General features: G+C 36.6%; 1 protein-coding gene across 2 annotated transcripts in view; it reads left to right on the top strand.

The window, feature by feature from the left end:
* PAPD4 (PAP associated domain containing 4) overlaps positions 1-18,552 on the top strand; it is a 48,063-nt gene extending 29,511 nt beyond the window's left edge. For both annotated transcript variants that reach the window (XM_009327258.1, XM_009327259.1), the window contains exons 11-14: positions 6,115-6,251; positions 12,559-12,650; positions 16,503-16,582; positions 18,460-18,552. In XM_009327258.1, coding sequence (XP_009325533.1) covers positions 6,115-6,251; positions 12,559-12,650; positions 16,503-16,582; positions 18,460-18,534 — 384 coding nt within the window. In that variant the 3' untranslated portion in view covers positions 18,535-18,552. The remainder of the gene's footprint in view (positions 1-6,114; positions 6,252-12,558; positions 12,651-16,502; positions 16,583-18,459) is intronic.
* The last annotated feature ends 9 nt before the right edge of the window (positions 18,553-18,561 follow it).

Below are 18,561 nucleotides of genomic sequence, written 5' to 3' on the forward strand. Positions count from 1 at the left end.
ATTAATGGCTTAAATGATTAAAGCAAAAGTATAAAATACCATAAGCTGAAAAATCTAATGAATTTGTACTAAATGTAAGGTTTTATCTTGTGTCATGTGGAAGTGGTAAATCGCTTGCAGGTTCCTGTGTTTCTAGAACACTGCTTAAGAATAACATTTTTTTACCCTGTTTCAATGTAGATTTTCTTGTTGTTGTTTGTTATCTTGCCTTTGGAGGATGGACTAAATATTCTAGTATTGTTAATAAAATAAAAAGAATATTTTATACATGCTTACTATAAAACCAAATCAAAATTATGGATTAAGATTTTTAAAAAATTATGCTAGAAATTTGCAAATATATTTTTGGTCTACTGTCTCCATTAGGAAAACAATTAAGTGTTTAAAAATTGTGAAAGTTACAATTTCTGAATACTGATATTGCAAAAAAATTTAAAATGAAAATGAGAAATACACCACAACAACTCTGGTCTTGTAGCTTGCAGTAATAATTACAAAACACGGGCAAATGTCAGTATCCAAAGAAACCATATGTTTTGTGGTTGTAGCTGGTCAAAGCTGTGTCTCCATCCTAGTACTACACAGAAATACCACTTCTCCCCTTCTGAAACAAACCACCCTACCTACAATCTGTTTTTTTCAAAATCAAATCTGCAGCTTTTTCTGCAGCCTGAAAATACTTCTGCACTTTGAAGGAAACGGCTTGTTTTAAATTGTAGGTGCTGTGTAAAAGAGACATGCTTACCTTGAGCGAGAAACAAAAGGCAGATTCTGTGACTCAGTATATCCCTACTGCAGATGTGAAGGGTGAGAAGTCCTGGAAAGCCACCAGATCTGCCCACCTATGCATTCAGTTGCCATGGGGGAGCCTCCAGCTGGCACTGAGATGACGTGTTTTAGTTTAAAGGGAACATTGGACCATATCAGATGTGGGGTTGGATTCTGGGGGCTTCCTGCCCCCCCCAGCCAGATGGGGTAGACGAGAGTAGCCCACAAAATGTGTGATTGATTCTGAAGTCTATATAGAACTTGCCTCCAAGTTAAGACTTTTACAGATGAGCTCTGGAGAACCTGTGGTGTCTTAGGCCATTGTGGCTTCTGGTTGTTTTGCCTGTGTGTTTGCCAGAGGTGAACATTGCTGCAACTGGGAGTCAGAAGGGAACGTGTGCCTGAGTCTTCAATGTTCCAGAGCAGCCTAGCGTACTAGCTTAAATCCAGATGGAGGTGGGTCTCCACTAGTGCTCTGGACTGTGAACTTTGTGGACTCTAGCATGGGCACATTTTTGTTTCTGCTGCCTCAGCTTCATGAGCAGTCATCTTGCAAAGGGTGGGGCAGAAGATGGGACGGTGCTTACTGTAGCTCCTTGTCGTGGTTTCGGCTAGGATAGAGTTAATTTTCTTCCTAGTAGCTGGTACAGTGCTGTGTTTTGGATTTAGTGTGAGAATAACGTTGATAACACGCTGATGTTTCAGTTGTTGCTAAGCAGTGCTTACATTAGTCAAGGACTTTTCAGCTTCTCATGCCCTGCCAGCGAGAAGCTGGGAGGGGGCACAGCCAGGACAGCTGACCCAAACTGGCCAAAGGGCTGTTCCATACCATACGATGTCATGCTCAGTGTATAAACTGGGGGGAGTTGGCTGGGGGGCGGTGACCGCTGCTCGGGAACTGGCTGGGCATCGGTTGGCAGGTGGTGAGCAATTGCATTGTGCATCACTTATTTTATATAGTCTTTTATCATTATTATTATTATTGTTGTTGTTGTTATTCCTTTTCTGTCCTATTAAACTGTCTTTATCTCAACCCACAAATTTTACTTCCCCCCTCTGCCAATTCTCTCCCTCATCCCACTGCGGTGAGGGTGGGAGTGAGCGAACGGCTGTGTGGTGTTTAGCTGCCTGCTGGGTTAAACCACAACAGTCCTTCATGCAAGGGAGTCAGTCCTTGGACAGACACAGTTTGCTTCACTCTGAGTTGCACTTTTTTAAAGTACAAATATGAGTTAAATGTTCATTTGTAAGACTGGGAAAGGTTATTTTATGTGTGTGAATATAGATACCTATCAAAAATGGCAAGATACTACACTGATGTTGCCACTGTAAACTTTTTTGAAGGAAGAATCTTGTACTGTCAGAGTTAAACTCATTATACATCAAGATATTCAAATGTAAATTTTTTTGATGTACGCTTGTGTTACTTGCCAGTGTGTAAGATGGAATGAGCATATGTCTAAGCATTATGTAGCTTAGCAACATGTTGCTGAATGCTAGTGTTTCCTTGAGAAATCAGCCAACCAAAGTAAAGATTAGAGATCTAGCAGAAAAGGAAAAAAGATTTTGGGGTCCCTTTTTCTGGGGTATTTGAAATCATGGATAGCTCATTTGTATTTGTTGCTCAATCAGATCGTTAATTTCTTTTCCATTTCTTAAGATGGCATGAGGGAAAGACACAGCAAGCAAATTAGGGACTAGTTTTAAAAGAAGCTGAATTTTTTGCCTTCTAGAGCAAGTTAAGGAGGGAAAGTTTACAGGGAAGGTCTACTCGAAATTAAGCTAGTTTGAAGGATGCTTTGTAATTCTATTACCAACCTCCCTTATGTGCAGAATCTATAAGCTGTACCTTGTTCTGCTTATCTAGTTATTCCCCGAGTCCCTCTGGCAGGAAGAAAAGTACTGTTATCCCTGTTTTACAATAGGTGAATGAGGGTGGGTTGAGTCTAATGGATTTTCATGGGTTGTCCGTGGCAAAGCAGAAAAATGAGCATAGGTATCCTGTGGCTGGTCTGACCTCTTGTTCACTGGACACTGAGTGATTGCTTTGTTAAGAAATTACTTCAAACAGACTACATTGTTGGTTATTGATATATTGAATATTGGTACATCTTGACAGAAGTTTTCATTAAATCTTCCCCATACTCAATTTTAAGTAATAATTAATTTGGTTTTACATGTAAAGCGTTCTAATCTGGTAATAGCAATTTCTTCCATAACAAATTTTCTGTATTTCAGAAAGATTAAACACTTCCGTTTTTTTTTCCTTCTACATGTGGTGATCAACAACTTGCAGTGTTTAAAAAAAAAGTTGACTAACAACATCACAAACATGTGATAAACAGTTTGCTTTACTTAGTGTAAAAAAAATCTTTTCTTCCAGAAAAGTAGTTTGAGTCATGCTTTCCATTTTGTAATACTTGGTTGTCTTTTTAAGGTCATTTTCATAGTGGTATAACCACTAAAACAAGTGGAGGTGGGAATTATTTACACGTGTGTCTCTTAAACTAGGTGGTTGGGGTTTTAAATTATTAGCTGCTATAGACTGTAACTTGTGTTTTGACTAGAGCACTTGTATAGAATAATATGTGTTTATTTTTTGAAGGCAAATGCTTTTCTGAGTAAGGAAAACTGATTTGCCTGACTTTTGTGAGGCAAGTGTATTTAATATACGTGGTAAAACTTGGAACTGTAGGTTTCATGAAATTGAACTTGCTTTTGGGAAAAAAAACCCTAAACATCATAATTTTAGATTGCAGAATTGAAGAGTTTTTTAATCCTAATTACTAGATGAAGATTTAGAAAATTGCCTTCTAATGCAGGTTAGGAATTTTATCTCTTCTGCCATGGGTGGGAATCTTTGGAATGTGGTACATTTCCTGCTCCTCAACTGAGGAGTCTTTTAGTTTTATCACTGCTGCTTGCATGACTTTTGATCAGTTGCAAACTCAGTGAAGAAACAGACAAACTTAATATCCTGAAAAATGCCTTCATCTGGACTATGCTTCTATCATAATCACCTTTTTCAAAATACAGAATTGTGATTTTAAAACTCTGCAAGGTTTTGTAACTTCCTATTTCATTAACTGCTAACAAATCTTGTTGGAAAAATATCTTTGGATAAAATCGTATTTGATATCCTTTTGCTCTTTCATTTTTTTCTGGATGTAAGCATACACACACAGGCACATGTATTCTCCTTTTTTGCTGTAAGTTTTATTACAACTATATTTGATTTATTGTCTTTTGCTATTAGTATAACTTGATTTATTTTTTTCTTATTCAAATGATGTACAAACACTCATAAAAATTAATGAATTGTGATCAATATATGAAACATAAATAAAATGTACTTAAGGCCAAGATTGATAAGAAAAAGCAACATCCTCTCTAAGTATATAGTAGTAATAGTGCTCTCTAAGTATATAATAGTAATAGTGCTAAAGAAAATAGCTTATTTATTATTCTGAAAAATAATATCCCAAAGTCTAACTTTTTAGCTGCTCAGTATGCCAACCTTACTGTGGTGGCAGATTTTTCTTGCAGTTGAGAAGTTCTCAGGCATTTGAACATTCAAAGCATTAAAAAAAAAATAATCTTGTTTTCCCTTTCAAAAATGTCTGCTGCCTCCAAACATTTACTTATTAGTCTTAGCAGGCATCTGTTGTAGTAATGTCATAGCGTTTCTGTTTTGTATTGTTTGGAGATCAGCAGCCCTTGTTCTCATTCTTTTTTTTCTCCCTCTGCGTCTATTTCTTTGTGAGCTGTTATACTGCTAGTACTAAATTCATTTGTTGGGAAGAGTGGGAATGGGCAAGGAGTGACTTTCACACTACACATGTCTGATTACCTTTGGGGTTAAAACTGTATATACTGTATAACATAGGAATAACTGTTCCCCTTTTAGATCTTTATATGCTGCATATCTGCTTTTTATGTCTGTCTGTCTCCGTGTTTTTGGTGTGTTCTGTTGGATTGTGAGCTGTTAAATTCTGAGCTCTGCTAAGTATAATAATATTTTATATACAAAGTTATATCATGTGAGAACAAGACTTGAAATTTTTCAAGTTGGAAAAGATGGAAGAATGGCCTTTTTTCCCAGAAGGTGTTGCGCAAGGTTCCAGGAAGTTTTGCCAGAACTGGCAAAAGAGGACAGGAGTCCCAAACTTTCCAGTCCTACTGGTTTGATTGCTAGCTAAGTATGCTAACCATACTTTTCTCAGAGGGAGCACTGCCAGCTGTGAACATGGAAATAGTATTACAGTGTATAGTGCTTCCAGTGATATTTAGTACTAGAAAGTTTGAGTTATGCCTGACACTACTTTTTAAAATAACAAAGTAGTGGGAGTGGAGATACACTAATGACTGAATAGGTTCCTAAATTTACACAGATTTATTTCTTTATGTGAATGTAAAACTTGCTTTTTTCTATCTTGGGTTCATTTTCCTTAAAATATACAACATTGCTGTAAAATGTAGTATCCTGGTATTACCAGGTTTTAAAAATTGTATCTCTAGCAAGAGAAGATATGTTTTTCTCCATGTACCCCAGTCTTTCAGAATAACCTAAAAGATGCAATGGACACCCAAACAGTATAGCAGATCTAAAACCATGTTAATTTAGTCTTGTGTAGATTCCTTTTTAAGCTGGCAATATTGACTTTTGCTTATAGCAAACCTGACTTCCCCCATCCCTTTGCCCCCAAAGAAAAGCATACTTCAGCTTAAATGCTGCATTCTGTGTATTCAGGTTTTTTGTATAACTTTTTTCTTTATTCTTTCAGATAGGTTGGCTAGAGGAGGTGCTGCTGCAGTCTTTGAACTCATTATGTGGGAGGATGCAGGTTCATATTAGAGCCAGTGGGTTTGATATGCAATTTCAACTCTGTGCTGTGGGAAAAATAAGTCAGGCTTTCCTTTAGGATTGTTTACGTACCACAGTTATGGGAACTTGGTGATAAGTTCATTAGCTTCACCTACCCTATCTCAGTGCAACTGCAGCCAGCTCAGTGCAGGCTATCGTAATCAGCTTCTGCTCATGTGGTCTTACTAGCACGTAAATGCAAGTCCAGTTCAGAGATTCTCCCATGTTAAAATTCTTTAGCAAACAGAAGGAAAGGGATGGTCTTGGACACTCCTGTGCAAGATGATTCTACCTGAGTTCAGGGGGAGTAACTAGTATCCAACAGAGGACCACAAGAGAAATAGAGTCCTTTGCTTGTAAGGTGTCCTTGAACTTCTAATAAGCAAATGATAGGCAACTTTTTTATTGTGAAAAATATATGCACCTAGATTAAGGCGCTCTGTGTGTGTGTATATACATACTCTCTGATTTTATTTTGACAGGAATCTTTTGATCCTACTATGCAGTTGCATCTTGTTCATCAAGCTCCATGTACCATTCCTCCTTACCTCTCAAAAAATGGATCAAGCCTTGGAGATTTGCTAATAGGCTTCTTCAAATATTATGCCACAGAATTTGAGTAAGTAATAAGCTCATCTTAGTGTTTTAGAATATGCAAAACTTTGATTCCTTCTATTCAATATAGCAACACTTTTATAATCCTTGAAGAGAAAGAATAGCAGTAATGCAGGAGTGGTAACTGACAGAGAGGAAATGGGTGAAAAGACTGAAAAAGGACAACAGGAATGCAGATAAAGAGTGTCTGACATCTTTTGCTTAGCCAAGCATCCTATCCTGTAAAATAGCTGCCAGAAGTTAGAGAGCTTTGTCCTTCAAAAATAGCTGGGTTTTGTTATATTACGCTATTCTAAAACTGCCTATCCATAGGTGAGAAAAATCTGTTCTTCTTAGTTGTAGTTTAAGGTATTGATTGTGATATGAATTATTTGGACCTTAATTAGCTGCGCTTGTCTTCTGTCACCCCGAATCAATGGAGGTAACTGACCAGTTGTTTCCTTACTTTACTATAATATACATCAATATAGGCCACACCTAATGAAGAATTCTCCCATATATAGTTGGTTCACTAGCCTTGTTGGTTTGCTAGGATCTGGGTTTAATTTTGGCATCTGGACTTTCTTGTAGAAGAGAAGGAGAAGCTAAAGTTGTGAGGGCATCTGAGAAGGCTGTAGATTACAAATATTTTGCCAAATTGTCACTTGAGATTTTCTTAGAAAATGTGCTTGTCCTTATAAAATATTAAATGGTTGTATTTCAATAAGCTTAAAGAACTTCTAAAGAACTTGTTTCTGAGGCAGTTGGTTCATACACGTTGCTGTCCTGTGTATTTGCATCATATCCATTTCCTGGAAGGGGAACAAAATGTATAACTGCTGGATATTCATTATAATTTTTGAAGTGTTCATATTTTACTTTAATGTAAGAGGTGAACAATCATTAAATCCTTACAAGAAAACATCACTGGGGTGTGCACCACATGTGGAGTATGTAAGCTAAATCCATATGGCCTGTGGCAATTCATGAACTAATTGCACTTTGTGCATGCTTAAGCCTGATTCTGAGAGATTTTCCTTCAATGATCTCTGCAGATAAGGGAATGGTCTTTTGTCCTAAAAGTTCCTCCTGAGTACCTGTCTTTTCAGCTGGCAAGGTGCTGTTTGCTAAACAGGTAAATTAGAAGACATTGCTGGAGGATATCCTCAAGTTCCTAATTTATGTGGGACACTAGATGCATCCTTTACAACTTGTCTGTATAACGAGCTCTTAATCTTCTCATCTATGCAAGTAAATATCTTTTCCACTAAGGAAGGAGTTTCTGGTTTGCCTGTGCAAACTAGCAGAGAAGATCTTGTCCAAATGGAGGAAAAATACCTAATTTGACTTTTCTGGTTTGGGTGCTTGTGAACATAGTCAAGAGCAGATTTCTGCATAAGTCAGTAGCTGGTCCAGGAAGACTGGGGTTTTTTTTCCCATTGTTAGACAGGCAGGATATACTAAGAAGCATGAAGACTAACAATGCTGCAATATCAGTACTTGAACTGATGGTAATCCCTGAATATTATTTTTCGTGGTGATAATAAATGAGGAAAAAATGTTGCCTAAGTTTAATCACAGACGCACAGGGGAGCTTCTGGTTAAAACAAAGCTTGAAAAAGTGGACAATGAAGATAGGGTAGTTGGTGACGTCAAGGGAAGAAAAGATTTTTTAAAAAAGATAAACCAAACAAAAAAAGAATATTTGGCTTGTTTTTCCAGTGTTAAGTACCTGTTAAGCATTTAAACATGTGACTGTGACATTCTGTTAAAAAAAAACAACAAACCCAAAAAACAAAACAACAACAACAACTGTAAAAAATAGCCATTAGAATTCCTGTATTGGAAACTTACATAGCTGAGAAGTCATATCAGGAAATGACGCATCTAATGCAGCAAGCTATATTATTTTTAACTCTTTCTGCTACAGAAATAAAACTTAGTCAGGTGTACTGTTTACTTGATCATCTGTGTATCCCTGACAACTGTAAATCCTGTTTGAAAGGAGCAGGGTGTGTGTTCTGAAGATACTAAAATTCCGTATAGTTTCATAAAAACTGGTAATTGGCGGGAGAAGAGAAACCCAAATTAATGCCCGTGCTAGGGAAAAGGCGGGCAGAACATAGTGTTTAAACATTTTTGTGTGTGTGATGGTCAGCCGATGAGAACAAGTACAGTGTCACGCTATCCACAGTATCTGTTACCTTTCCTTTGAGGTTGCTGATGGAAACAACGTTATAGCTGGGTGGGAGTGAGGATAAGAGTTAAATACACAGAACACAGGACTCTGTTAGTTCTGCCTTTCATGGAAGGAACTTGTATTTTACTCCTGAATGTGTTGAATATTTTTCATTGCTGTAATCGGTATTTTTTTTTCAGTGTTTGCTTTCCCTGTAAAACATTTACTAGTGTTTTCATGTACAGAAGTTTTGACATTATATTTCAGATACTGTGATTATTAAGTTAGGTCACGTTTAAATGACCTGTACTGTGCCAGTGAACTTTCACTATTGAACTGCAATGTGTTTGATGAAAAGATTACTAAAGAGAATACTACTTCAGTTTTCATAAAAGTGACTTTTGTGGATTCCTATCTATGGAGTAGGACACAACACTACCAGGTTTGATACACAGGATCTGGTTTGCTGAAAGAACAGCATGCAGTCAAGAATGATCAGATCATGTGTGAAGATCATAATTTTGGACAGAGTGAGTCGTTGACACCACCTCCCTGGAATGCGTAACTGGTCAACTATTTTACATGTCTTGGTCAGGAAGATGAAGGGAAGATAGAGATACATTGTTTTAAACTTCCCCTTCAGTCTAGCAAAGGCCAGTAGGTATTTCAGTTAAAATCTATGTTTTATTTTACTTGATGCAGTGAATAATATTTAAGGTCAGGATGGACCCAAAGAGTAGGGCATAAAGGAAGAAACAGGAGCGGCACAAAGGAAGAAACAGCATGCTGTGCAGCTGTGAATAAGTTTATCTCCCTGTGCTGTGTTTTTTTCCCATATGCTTTTAATCTGCTTCATTTATTTAGACTATAAGCTGTTTCAGAAAATTGCTGATTACCATGTATTTATACAGTGCATATTCCACAGTCCTACTCTGAGATTTTCGCTGTGTCCATAAGCAGTAATTTTTATCCACCTTCATAAGTTACCAGAAATACAATTTGGAAATTCCTGCATATATTGGACTTACACACTACATATGGCAAAGCTTGATTTGCTGACATGGTTGTATAATTAGCTTGCCATAAGAGTTCAGGTCTGTATAATGTTTTGCGTGATACAGCTAGCTAAAAGTATGCTTATAACTCCATTTTAACTTTAAGTATTTCGAACTATCAGAGATCCACTGATCACACAGTGAATGTGTCCAAGGAAAAAATGTACGGAGGTGTTCTCAAAAGAAAGTATTTGGAAACTGGTCCATGTTTACCAGGCCCTCTGGAGAGAGAGTGTCTGATTTCACTTCTGCAGCCGTGAGTGAAGGCAGCAGGTTTTCACTTGGCTGTCTCTTTACAAAAGTGAGACCTTGAAGCAAGGCCTTGCTCCCCTGAAGTTACTGCTGTGGAATCTAGAGATTGTCCTTTGGGACTGTACTTCTCTTAAATTTATTGTTTCAAGTTATGTAGCAGCGTATGAGCAACTGATTAAGTTGTATTTGGTGGACGTGATAAAAGGTTGGTTACATTATTGTGACAAAATATAAAATACAGTTGCTCACAGCTCTCTTCAGGGTAGAATTGGTCAGGTAATAAAGGGATCATTTTTTAATAGTATATTGAATTAAATATGCTTGCAATTTGTACCCATCTTAGTGTGTTTATGTAGGTGGCTTTGGCATATAAGAACACTCTGGAAAAGATAAGCTTTTTAATCTGTTTGTAGTGTATTCATACACACTTAGACCTGGATATGCCTGGTCTTTTTCTTTCAAGTTCTTCCCTTTTCCATGAGGAGCACACACCTAATATGGGCAGTGACACCCGAAATAACTGATAATTGAAATAGCTGTTTAAATGTCGTTACACTTATGTTAACGTTATTGTTAACTTATGGATTGAAAGTGTGCATGCAGAGAATATTTGCTTTGTGTTGGCAATAACGAAGTTATTGTGTGCAAGCCAAAATGGTTAAAATTGATACACAAATTATTTGCTATTGGTAAATCATTTCTAATTCAGGCTGATTTTGGTACCAAGGCAGGGTTAGTGAAGGCTTAGTGAGACTATTAGATAAAGTAGTTGTTTTCAAGTTTAAATAAAAAGCTGTTTAAATAGCTAGAAATGTCAGCTTTTTTGTTGCTTTTTGCTAAACCAGTGTATTATAGACGCATTATCTTTTTGCTGAGGAATCAAGCCAAGTACAACCTAGAGAAAAAGAAGTCGAGAAGAATTACATGTTTGAAGTGAAACAATGTTAACTGGTTTAACCAAACACAGATAAAATACTTTGTTGCGTGACTTTTTTTTTTTCCTCCATTGGCCTGGATCTCTCTGATTTTTAGATAAGCTTTTAGAAAAAGCAAAGGAGTTGAACTGTCAGCTTCTTCTGCTCATGACCAATGTTCTGGAGCTCCAGTTTAAGCTCTTTAAACTTTGATGCTCTAGTCACATGCTTTTTCTCTTTTGTCTTTTCTTGGTTTTGGTTTTTTTTGAGCAATTCATCTGAATTTCTTGTTAAGCTTGTGTTGATGGTAGTTTATTAAAAAGACATGCTAGGAAAGTATTTGGTGCTTCACAGTATCTCTAATTCTTGCAGAAGTAGTCTGCTGTGGGAATTAAGGAGAGGGAGAGTGATGGGTTAGACTGAAAGCTTTAGTTTTTATTGAATGCTAGAATGATCAACACCTGTACTAATTTTCTAAAGAAAATATCAAGGGAAACCTAAATATACACAGCAGTGGGTAAGTAATCTGAGATATCCTAAACTATGCCTCATATGCTGTGTCCTGCACCTTTTCGAAATAGGCCCTATTCATTTTCTTAAATAGAAGAATAATGTACGTGTTCTATGGAAGTACAATTATTCAAACAGCTCACTTTCATGAGTGGTTTTAATCATGAGTTGTATCGAAGAGAATTTGTAGAATTACAGGCACGGATTTTTAGCTGGTGTAAATTGTCTTATCACCACTGACTTAATGGAGTTATGACAGCTGATCTGTGGCCTAGGGAGCACAGAGTTCCTCCAAATTTAACTGATGAATTATAGACTGTATTTTGATTTACAGTTGATATTTACAGATTTACTGCAGGTGGTTGATGCACTCAGCCAAGCTCCTCTCTGCATTATGTCAAAAGATTGATTCAGTCAGGAGATCACGTCAGGTGTACATAACACCAGTACAGCTAGCAGCACCTTACCCAGCTATTTCTGAGCTCCATTTAGTCAGGGCATATGGTGACATGTTGTTGGTGATCCAGGCATTTCGCTGATATGGTAGTTCCCTGGTTTAGTTAAGAGCAGCTGAAAACTGGATGGGTAGGTAAGAACATAAAACTGCAAGTGGTTGCTTTTGGCTTCCATTACGTTTGGCATATTGTTGTGCCAAGCATCATAAAGATCATAAAGATGCTTGGCACATTGTAAAGATTGCCCTGTAAACTTTTTCAGTGTGATCGTTTCCTATGGTTTTGTTGTTGTAAAATTGTGTGCAGGAAGCGGTAGAATATCTTCAAACACGTATTTGAGTTGTTGCTCTGTTGCTACTCTTGTAGGAGATCTAAAATTCAGCATATACAAAGTGTTAGTGCTTTCTGATAATAGGTTCCTTGCACCAGGAATGCTGGCCTGTAAGCAAGCTATCTTTATACATCTTTATACTGTCAAAATTTTTTTTAATAGAATGCAGTATGTGACTTCATCTGCACTTAAACTCCTTACGTTCCTTTTCTCCCCACAGAAAATTCTGGAAGATAGATTTGAGGCTATAATTTCTTTTGAACTTAGAAATAAATGTACATGTCCATATTCAAGTTGACATTGTTTTTTGAAAAAATTATTGTGTCATGAATATGTGTTACTCGCGAGTACCTGTGATCTGTTTTGCAAATGTTTTCGTAAATAAACTTCTGTTTGTGGAAAATTTTTCTTGTTTCCTACGCATCATTCCTTACTCTTACATAGTGAATTATGAAGATTAGACTGTTACACTAAATTACTCATTATTAGAAAGTACTGTGTTATCCAGGCTTATGACATAGCAATTTGACAATTTTTTAATGTAAATTGATATTATTAATTACATAATTAATTGTAGAGTTAAAAGTTCTAGAATAACGAGTTAAAAGTTCTGCAAATTGTTTTCCTTTTCCCTAGTTGGAGCCATCAAATGATTTCAGTTCGTGAGGCCAAAGCTATTCCAAGACCTGATGGTATTGAATGGAGAAACAAATTTATTTGTGTAGAAGGTAAAATGTAAAGCTGCATTATCATTTTTAACTGTTAAGATACTAAATACATAAATCTGTCAATTAGACTTTTCCTTGGTTTTGTTTTAATAATGCACACATGTAATATATTTATGTAGAAATTGAAGTTTAACCAATGTAAACAGTTTTGGAAACAGTCCTGCCAAAAACATTTGAGAAGGAAGCTTTAAGTTCTATAGTGTTTAAAAATAGTTCTCCTGACCTTTTCTTCAAGAGCACTCATTGCCCTGTTACTTTTGGATCAGGGATTAGGACTTTGACAAGGAACGGCCTTTATGACAGTAGCGTGTGTTTTCCTGCTCTGCAAAAGTAGTTGTCAGTTTTGCCAAGATTGAGCTGCTGAAAAAATATAGTGGGCACATGTTCAGATTCCTCTCTAAGAATATTCTTTGTTCTAGAAATGCTCTGATGTCCCAAGTCCTAGCAGTAACTATATTATGCGTATGTCCATACCCTTGTGGCTACTAATTTTGGCTGGCTTGTGAATGTACAGTTTCTGCAGAGTCTGTATGATGCCCTCCAGAACTGGAGGGTAAACCCAGGCTACCTTTTGAGGTTGCAGGTCTCAGCCTTCTTAGTGCAGGCTGAACTGGGCAGTAGCACATTAGGATCAGGTTATCAAGGCTTGAAGTTTTAGGATAAAAGAGGACTAGAACTTGGACGGGAGCCAAATGGTATGGAAAGAGTTGTTACAGACTGGGAAAATTTTGCTGGGGGAGGAGGGGGGTAAGGCAGAAGTCCTGTGGCTGGACAGACATTCCTCAGGATTGCTGGGGGTGGGAGTGCACCCACGCGTGTGTGCCCGTAGTTTCCTGCATTTGTGCTGCTCTGTGCAGAGAATAATTACCTACTGGTGAAGTTAGTTATTCTCTGTCCCAGAGCTGACCAGCTTGGCTGTAATCATATGGACGGCAGTGTGAAGCCACATGATGGGATTCCTGTTCTTTATTTGACTTTTGGGGGAAAAAATCAACTACCAGTCATAGGGGAAAAAAATACACTGAAAGATGACTGCACGCTTGACTCTGCAGTCTCAGAGTTGAGAAATGTGAGAATTAAGAGTATCTGCACAGCTGAAATGATTCGGGATAGCGCAATGCAGGCATTGCCAAGGCTCTGGTCCGAATGTGGGAGGTGGGAATGCTGGGCAGCTGTGTCTGCTGCTGTCACATGATGCTGATCTGCTGTGTTGCGGGGGGGCTGTGTGTTTCAAGCTCTCAGGTTTTTTATGACATTACAAAGTGGTTGAATAATTAGGTTTTCTGTCAGATTGGAAAATAGAACATCAGCATACAAAATAGGCATTTTAGAATTTGTATTAAATGGGGTTGATTACATATGATTTTTTCTTAACAGCTGTTAAGCTGCACTAGTTTAGCAAAGTATAAACTTCTGTGTACCTTGAGAAGAAGCTTTTAAAAGCTAGCTAAACATGTCAACATATTCTGATTTCCAAGTCTTTGTCAGATTTTCCAGTTAGTGGACAAAAATTTCAGTAATAGGTATTATTGCATATATTTTTAAATATTTCAAATATATTTGTTGATAGATTACACAAGTCTGTGCCTGCAAGTTGCCATAATTCTGGATGTAGTACTGTATTTAGGCTCGCTCAAAGAAAAATTGTTTTCTGTTTTAATTTTTATTGGCCTTAAGACTGATTCTCACTTGTATTTCTGCTGTTAGAGAAACGAATATAGCAGAGATGCTCATTTCAGACAGTTTAAAATCTGGCAGGCTATTACCATTATAGGGATACAGAGAACGCTGCTTTTAGCTAATGTTTGTGAACATTCCTTGTCAGAAGCTCTAAATTGCTACCAGCTATTCCAGTTTCAGTTTAAATCTTGTTTATATCAAATAATATCATCACTCTCCTGTTGAAAAAGACACAGCTTGGAAAAGCTAGAAACATGGCAATTTTGTGAGACAATTAAATTGAGAGTCATTTAGGAAAACTGGATCAGAAGCTGTCTAAGCTGCACCTGATTCATGCTTGCACTTTCAAATCTTTCAGATCCACACGTTAAAAAATAATTCTAAAGATAATTCCTCAGGGCTTGGTTTGCAGCAGTTCTGAAGTTTTGTGATTTCTTGTATTTTCATTTGGAACGATGATCCCCTTTAGCCTTTCCCTCAAGCATCAATGTTTTTCTTTTAATATTCTCATCTCTGTGTGTGAACAAAATAACTTGTGATGGACTCTCACCGTCTTGATGGTTAGAAAACGTAGTGGTGTAAATGGTAGCTGATTGCAAAATTATTCTCGCCGCACTCCAGGGAATGAGTTTGTCTTTTGACTGTCAGTAAATATGCAGGAAGAATAAAGGGAAGATGTGAGTCAGCTTTTGTGACTACCTTTTTTCCCACTGATGGTTTCAGAAGATTGTACAGCTTTGCTCTTGTTGCTTTAAAAAATACATATCTCTTGGTTCAACATAAAGTACATAAAGGTCCTGGCATTAAAGAAACAGTTAACACCATCTTTAAGACACACACAAAAAAATACTGTACTGCCTCACATTGTAAGGGACATGGAATTCTTAGTGGCAGTAGGTCACTGTGTTAAATTATGTGACTGACTTTAGAGGACTATGTACCTTTTTTATTTGAGTGCCAGTTTTTTGTTCCAATCTAAATGTGTGATGCATTCTGAAGTAAAATAAATCTGCCTGTATACATCCACTGGAAACTTTACAGGTAGTTTGAAGAGAAACCTTTTAGAAACGTGCGAAATACAAAATTTATTGCATGAAACAATTTCTTCGTGAATTTAAATAGCTTGCAGAAATAAAAACCCAATGCCATGGAGAATGTTCCAAATTTGAAGTCCCAGTCTCCATCATGGCATAAGCCCTTCTGATGTCTGTTTAATGCTTTTTTTTACTCTATGTCCCTATCTGAATAAAAGCAATTCATAACCAACTAAATAAAAAACCTACCTGATCTAGCAAATGCTCCTGTGATTCTCTGGCCCTTAAAGAGTTTCATACATTCTACCAGTGTGAAATATACTGTGTTACTTAAGCAGTTCTCTAGTAAGGCAAAAAAGACTATAAAATCTGTTTTGTAGTGCATTGTAATGCATAGTCTCTGCATCATTATGATAGTATCTATTGCTTTAACGTTGCAACCCAGCAGTAGCAAGGAGTACTTTTTTTAATCCTTCAATTAAAAAAAAAAAACAAACCCAAAAAAAGTTCCAAAGTATTAATTATGTTAGGGGGAAAAAAAAAAAGGAAAATACCACATAAATTTGTAGTCTGTTAGAAGGTGGAAGCCTCAAATTGTTAGCGTATGAATAGATATTGTAGAATAGGTATGAACTGATAAAATATATTTTTACAGCAGTTGATACATCTTATATAAAAAGTTATAGTAAATATTTTACTGTACTCCTTGTATTTCACTGAGAAGCTGTTGGATGAGATGAATGTAAAGTGAACAGTTCCAAAAGGCACATGTGTACTAAGTTTCAAAACATTTTAATATGCAAAATCATATTCTGATATGTCATCACAGACTATTAAGCAGTAACAAATAATTACTGATGCATAAATTCAGGACAATCATAGTGTGCTTCAATAGTTATAATAACCTGACTTTATTATGGATTACATACCATTAGACCATTCAGGGTATGGGGCTTTTTTTGGATGAATGTTATGTAGAAATAAAGATTGAGGAGCTAAGTGGAATCAGCCACTCAAAACACTCTTGGGAAGCAATGATATGTTGACTCTTCTGGGTTTTGTCTGATTACTTGCTCAGTGAAGACAGCCTAGCTCTAGTTTTTTTTAACACTTTTAATGTATGTGTTTGATCTTGCAGAGCCCTTCGATGGGACAAACACTGCTAGAGCTGTACATGAAAAACAGAAGTTTGATATTATCAGAGGTGAATTTCTGAAGGTAAAAAGTACATCTCATTTAATTTTTCCAGTCACTCTGGTTTTCAAGATAGTTATACAAATGCTAGTCATAGAATCTGCCCATTTCTGATGTTTGTGTTACGAATATTTTTGTGCTTTGTACTATATAAATAATAGAAATGTATTTTTGAAAAATTCTGTGGAAAATTTATTTAACGCCTGCCATTAAGCATCAAGCTTAAGTTGAAATGGGTACTTGAAATAGTAAACCCTTTGTCTTAGATTTTTCTTGTGTGTGTAAAATTCTAATGATAGTTAATAGCTTTAGAATTACAACTTTATCTTCATTCATTATTTCTTCCTACATGAATTTGACTGGTAATAAACAGTGTTTTATACTTCTTACTGTGCCTTTTTTATAAGTATCGCCACCAATGGTTTTCTGTTGGTTTTTGACAAGTGAATTAAATTGGTACTTTTCTTTAGGGAGACCACACTCATAATTTTAGAACATGAGCAGTTCAGACTGGAGCTTTCACTGTTCCAGTCAGTGGAGGAGGCAAGGACACTTTGAAGCGAGCAAAGATTTAGGCCTTGGTTAAACATCCTTTTTCTAAAAATCCTTGCTACCAACTCTCTTTTATGCTTGTCTCCTATCATAGGCATTGCATTTGGAATTGCAGCTCAGATTCTAGTTTTCTGAGATCTCTTGACTATTCATAATGTAGTTATGACTAGGGATTAGTGCACAGAACTGGCTTCCAGCTTTAACCAGTTAGACTCCCCTGTCTATGGGGAGTTATGCTGTTATGCTGTCATTGGAGGCTCCTCTTTAGACCAGTTAATCAAGTCCTTAAATATCTTGAGGGCTTCTCCAGCAAAAAGGAAATCAATGCCAGATACTTGTAATAAAACAAATGCTCTAAGGTGTTGCCTTAGTCAGAAAAGGATAACTTTTTTGCTTTGTAATTCTGTTCAGAAATGTCAGTTTCCTTCTGTTTAACCATGTTAGCATACAAAATACTGAACTGTTCACATACTTTTACATAAAATATTTGATTTTGTGAATCTGCTAAAGCAATGGTTTACAAAGTACTTTGGGCTTTCTCACTGTTCTGTGAAATCAGTGAGAACTTCTCTTTTCAGAGTTGTCAATTAAAAAATTTGTTTCAAACCTGTGTGGTTTTCTGAAAAATGTAAAAGCAGTTGTTTGATCCTAGCTGTCTGGAAGCCTTATATACTAGAGTGTTATGGCCCTGAAAAAATTTCCTTTTTACTAGGAACCATAAGGAATGACAGTTGCTTAAAACCGCAAGTATTTATTAATATCTTGCACTTTTTTTAAGAAGCCTGAGGAATCTGTTTGTCTCATTGCCCTCGAGAGATTATTCTTCCTGTGGTTTTTGTTACACATTGTGGTTTAAATGAATTCTGCGTAAAGATAGGAGGGTCACTGCAGTTATTTGCAGGTTCATGGCCTAACAGATGTGACATATGTGTCCTGGATTTCACACTAGAATACAGAAAAAAATTGAAATAACCTATTTTAAAGGCACAATTAAGTTCTGGAAATGGCAGAGTATAACATCTTGTATCAGGAACTTTGACGTGTGAATTTGAGACAATTATTTTGCAGTCAGAATATCAATGTAATGCTTAAATAACGTTAACATCTTGGTCTCCACAAATCCAGTCTCTTCTTGAAAGGCTGTAAGTTCCTCAATAGTTCATTGCATTTTGTGTACCTTTTGGATTTTTTCTTCCCTTAAAACAAAACCAAAACCCCTCTCTTTTTCAAGAAGGGGAAAAATGTCAACCTTATTTTTGTGGATCTGTGAGGCTTACTGCTGACAATGGTATTTAAGTATGAATGGCGAAGATATTTAGCCTTTTAAAACCTTGTACTTTTTCCCCCAGTCTTGGCAGGTATTACGAGACAAGAAAGACCTGAACTGTATATTACCTTTAAGAACAACCATGCAGAAAAGATAACCAACTTCTTTCACTTCCTTCTTATTG

This window comes from Pygoscelis adeliae, unplaced genomic scaffold (assembly GCF_000699105.1).
Source record: "Pygoscelis adeliae isolate BGI_AS28 unplaced genomic scaffold, ASM69910v1 Scaffold26, whole genome shotgun sequence".
Taxonomy (NCBI): domain Eukaryota; kingdom Metazoa; phylum Chordata; class Aves; order Sphenisciformes; family Spheniscidae; genus Pygoscelis; species Pygoscelis adeliae.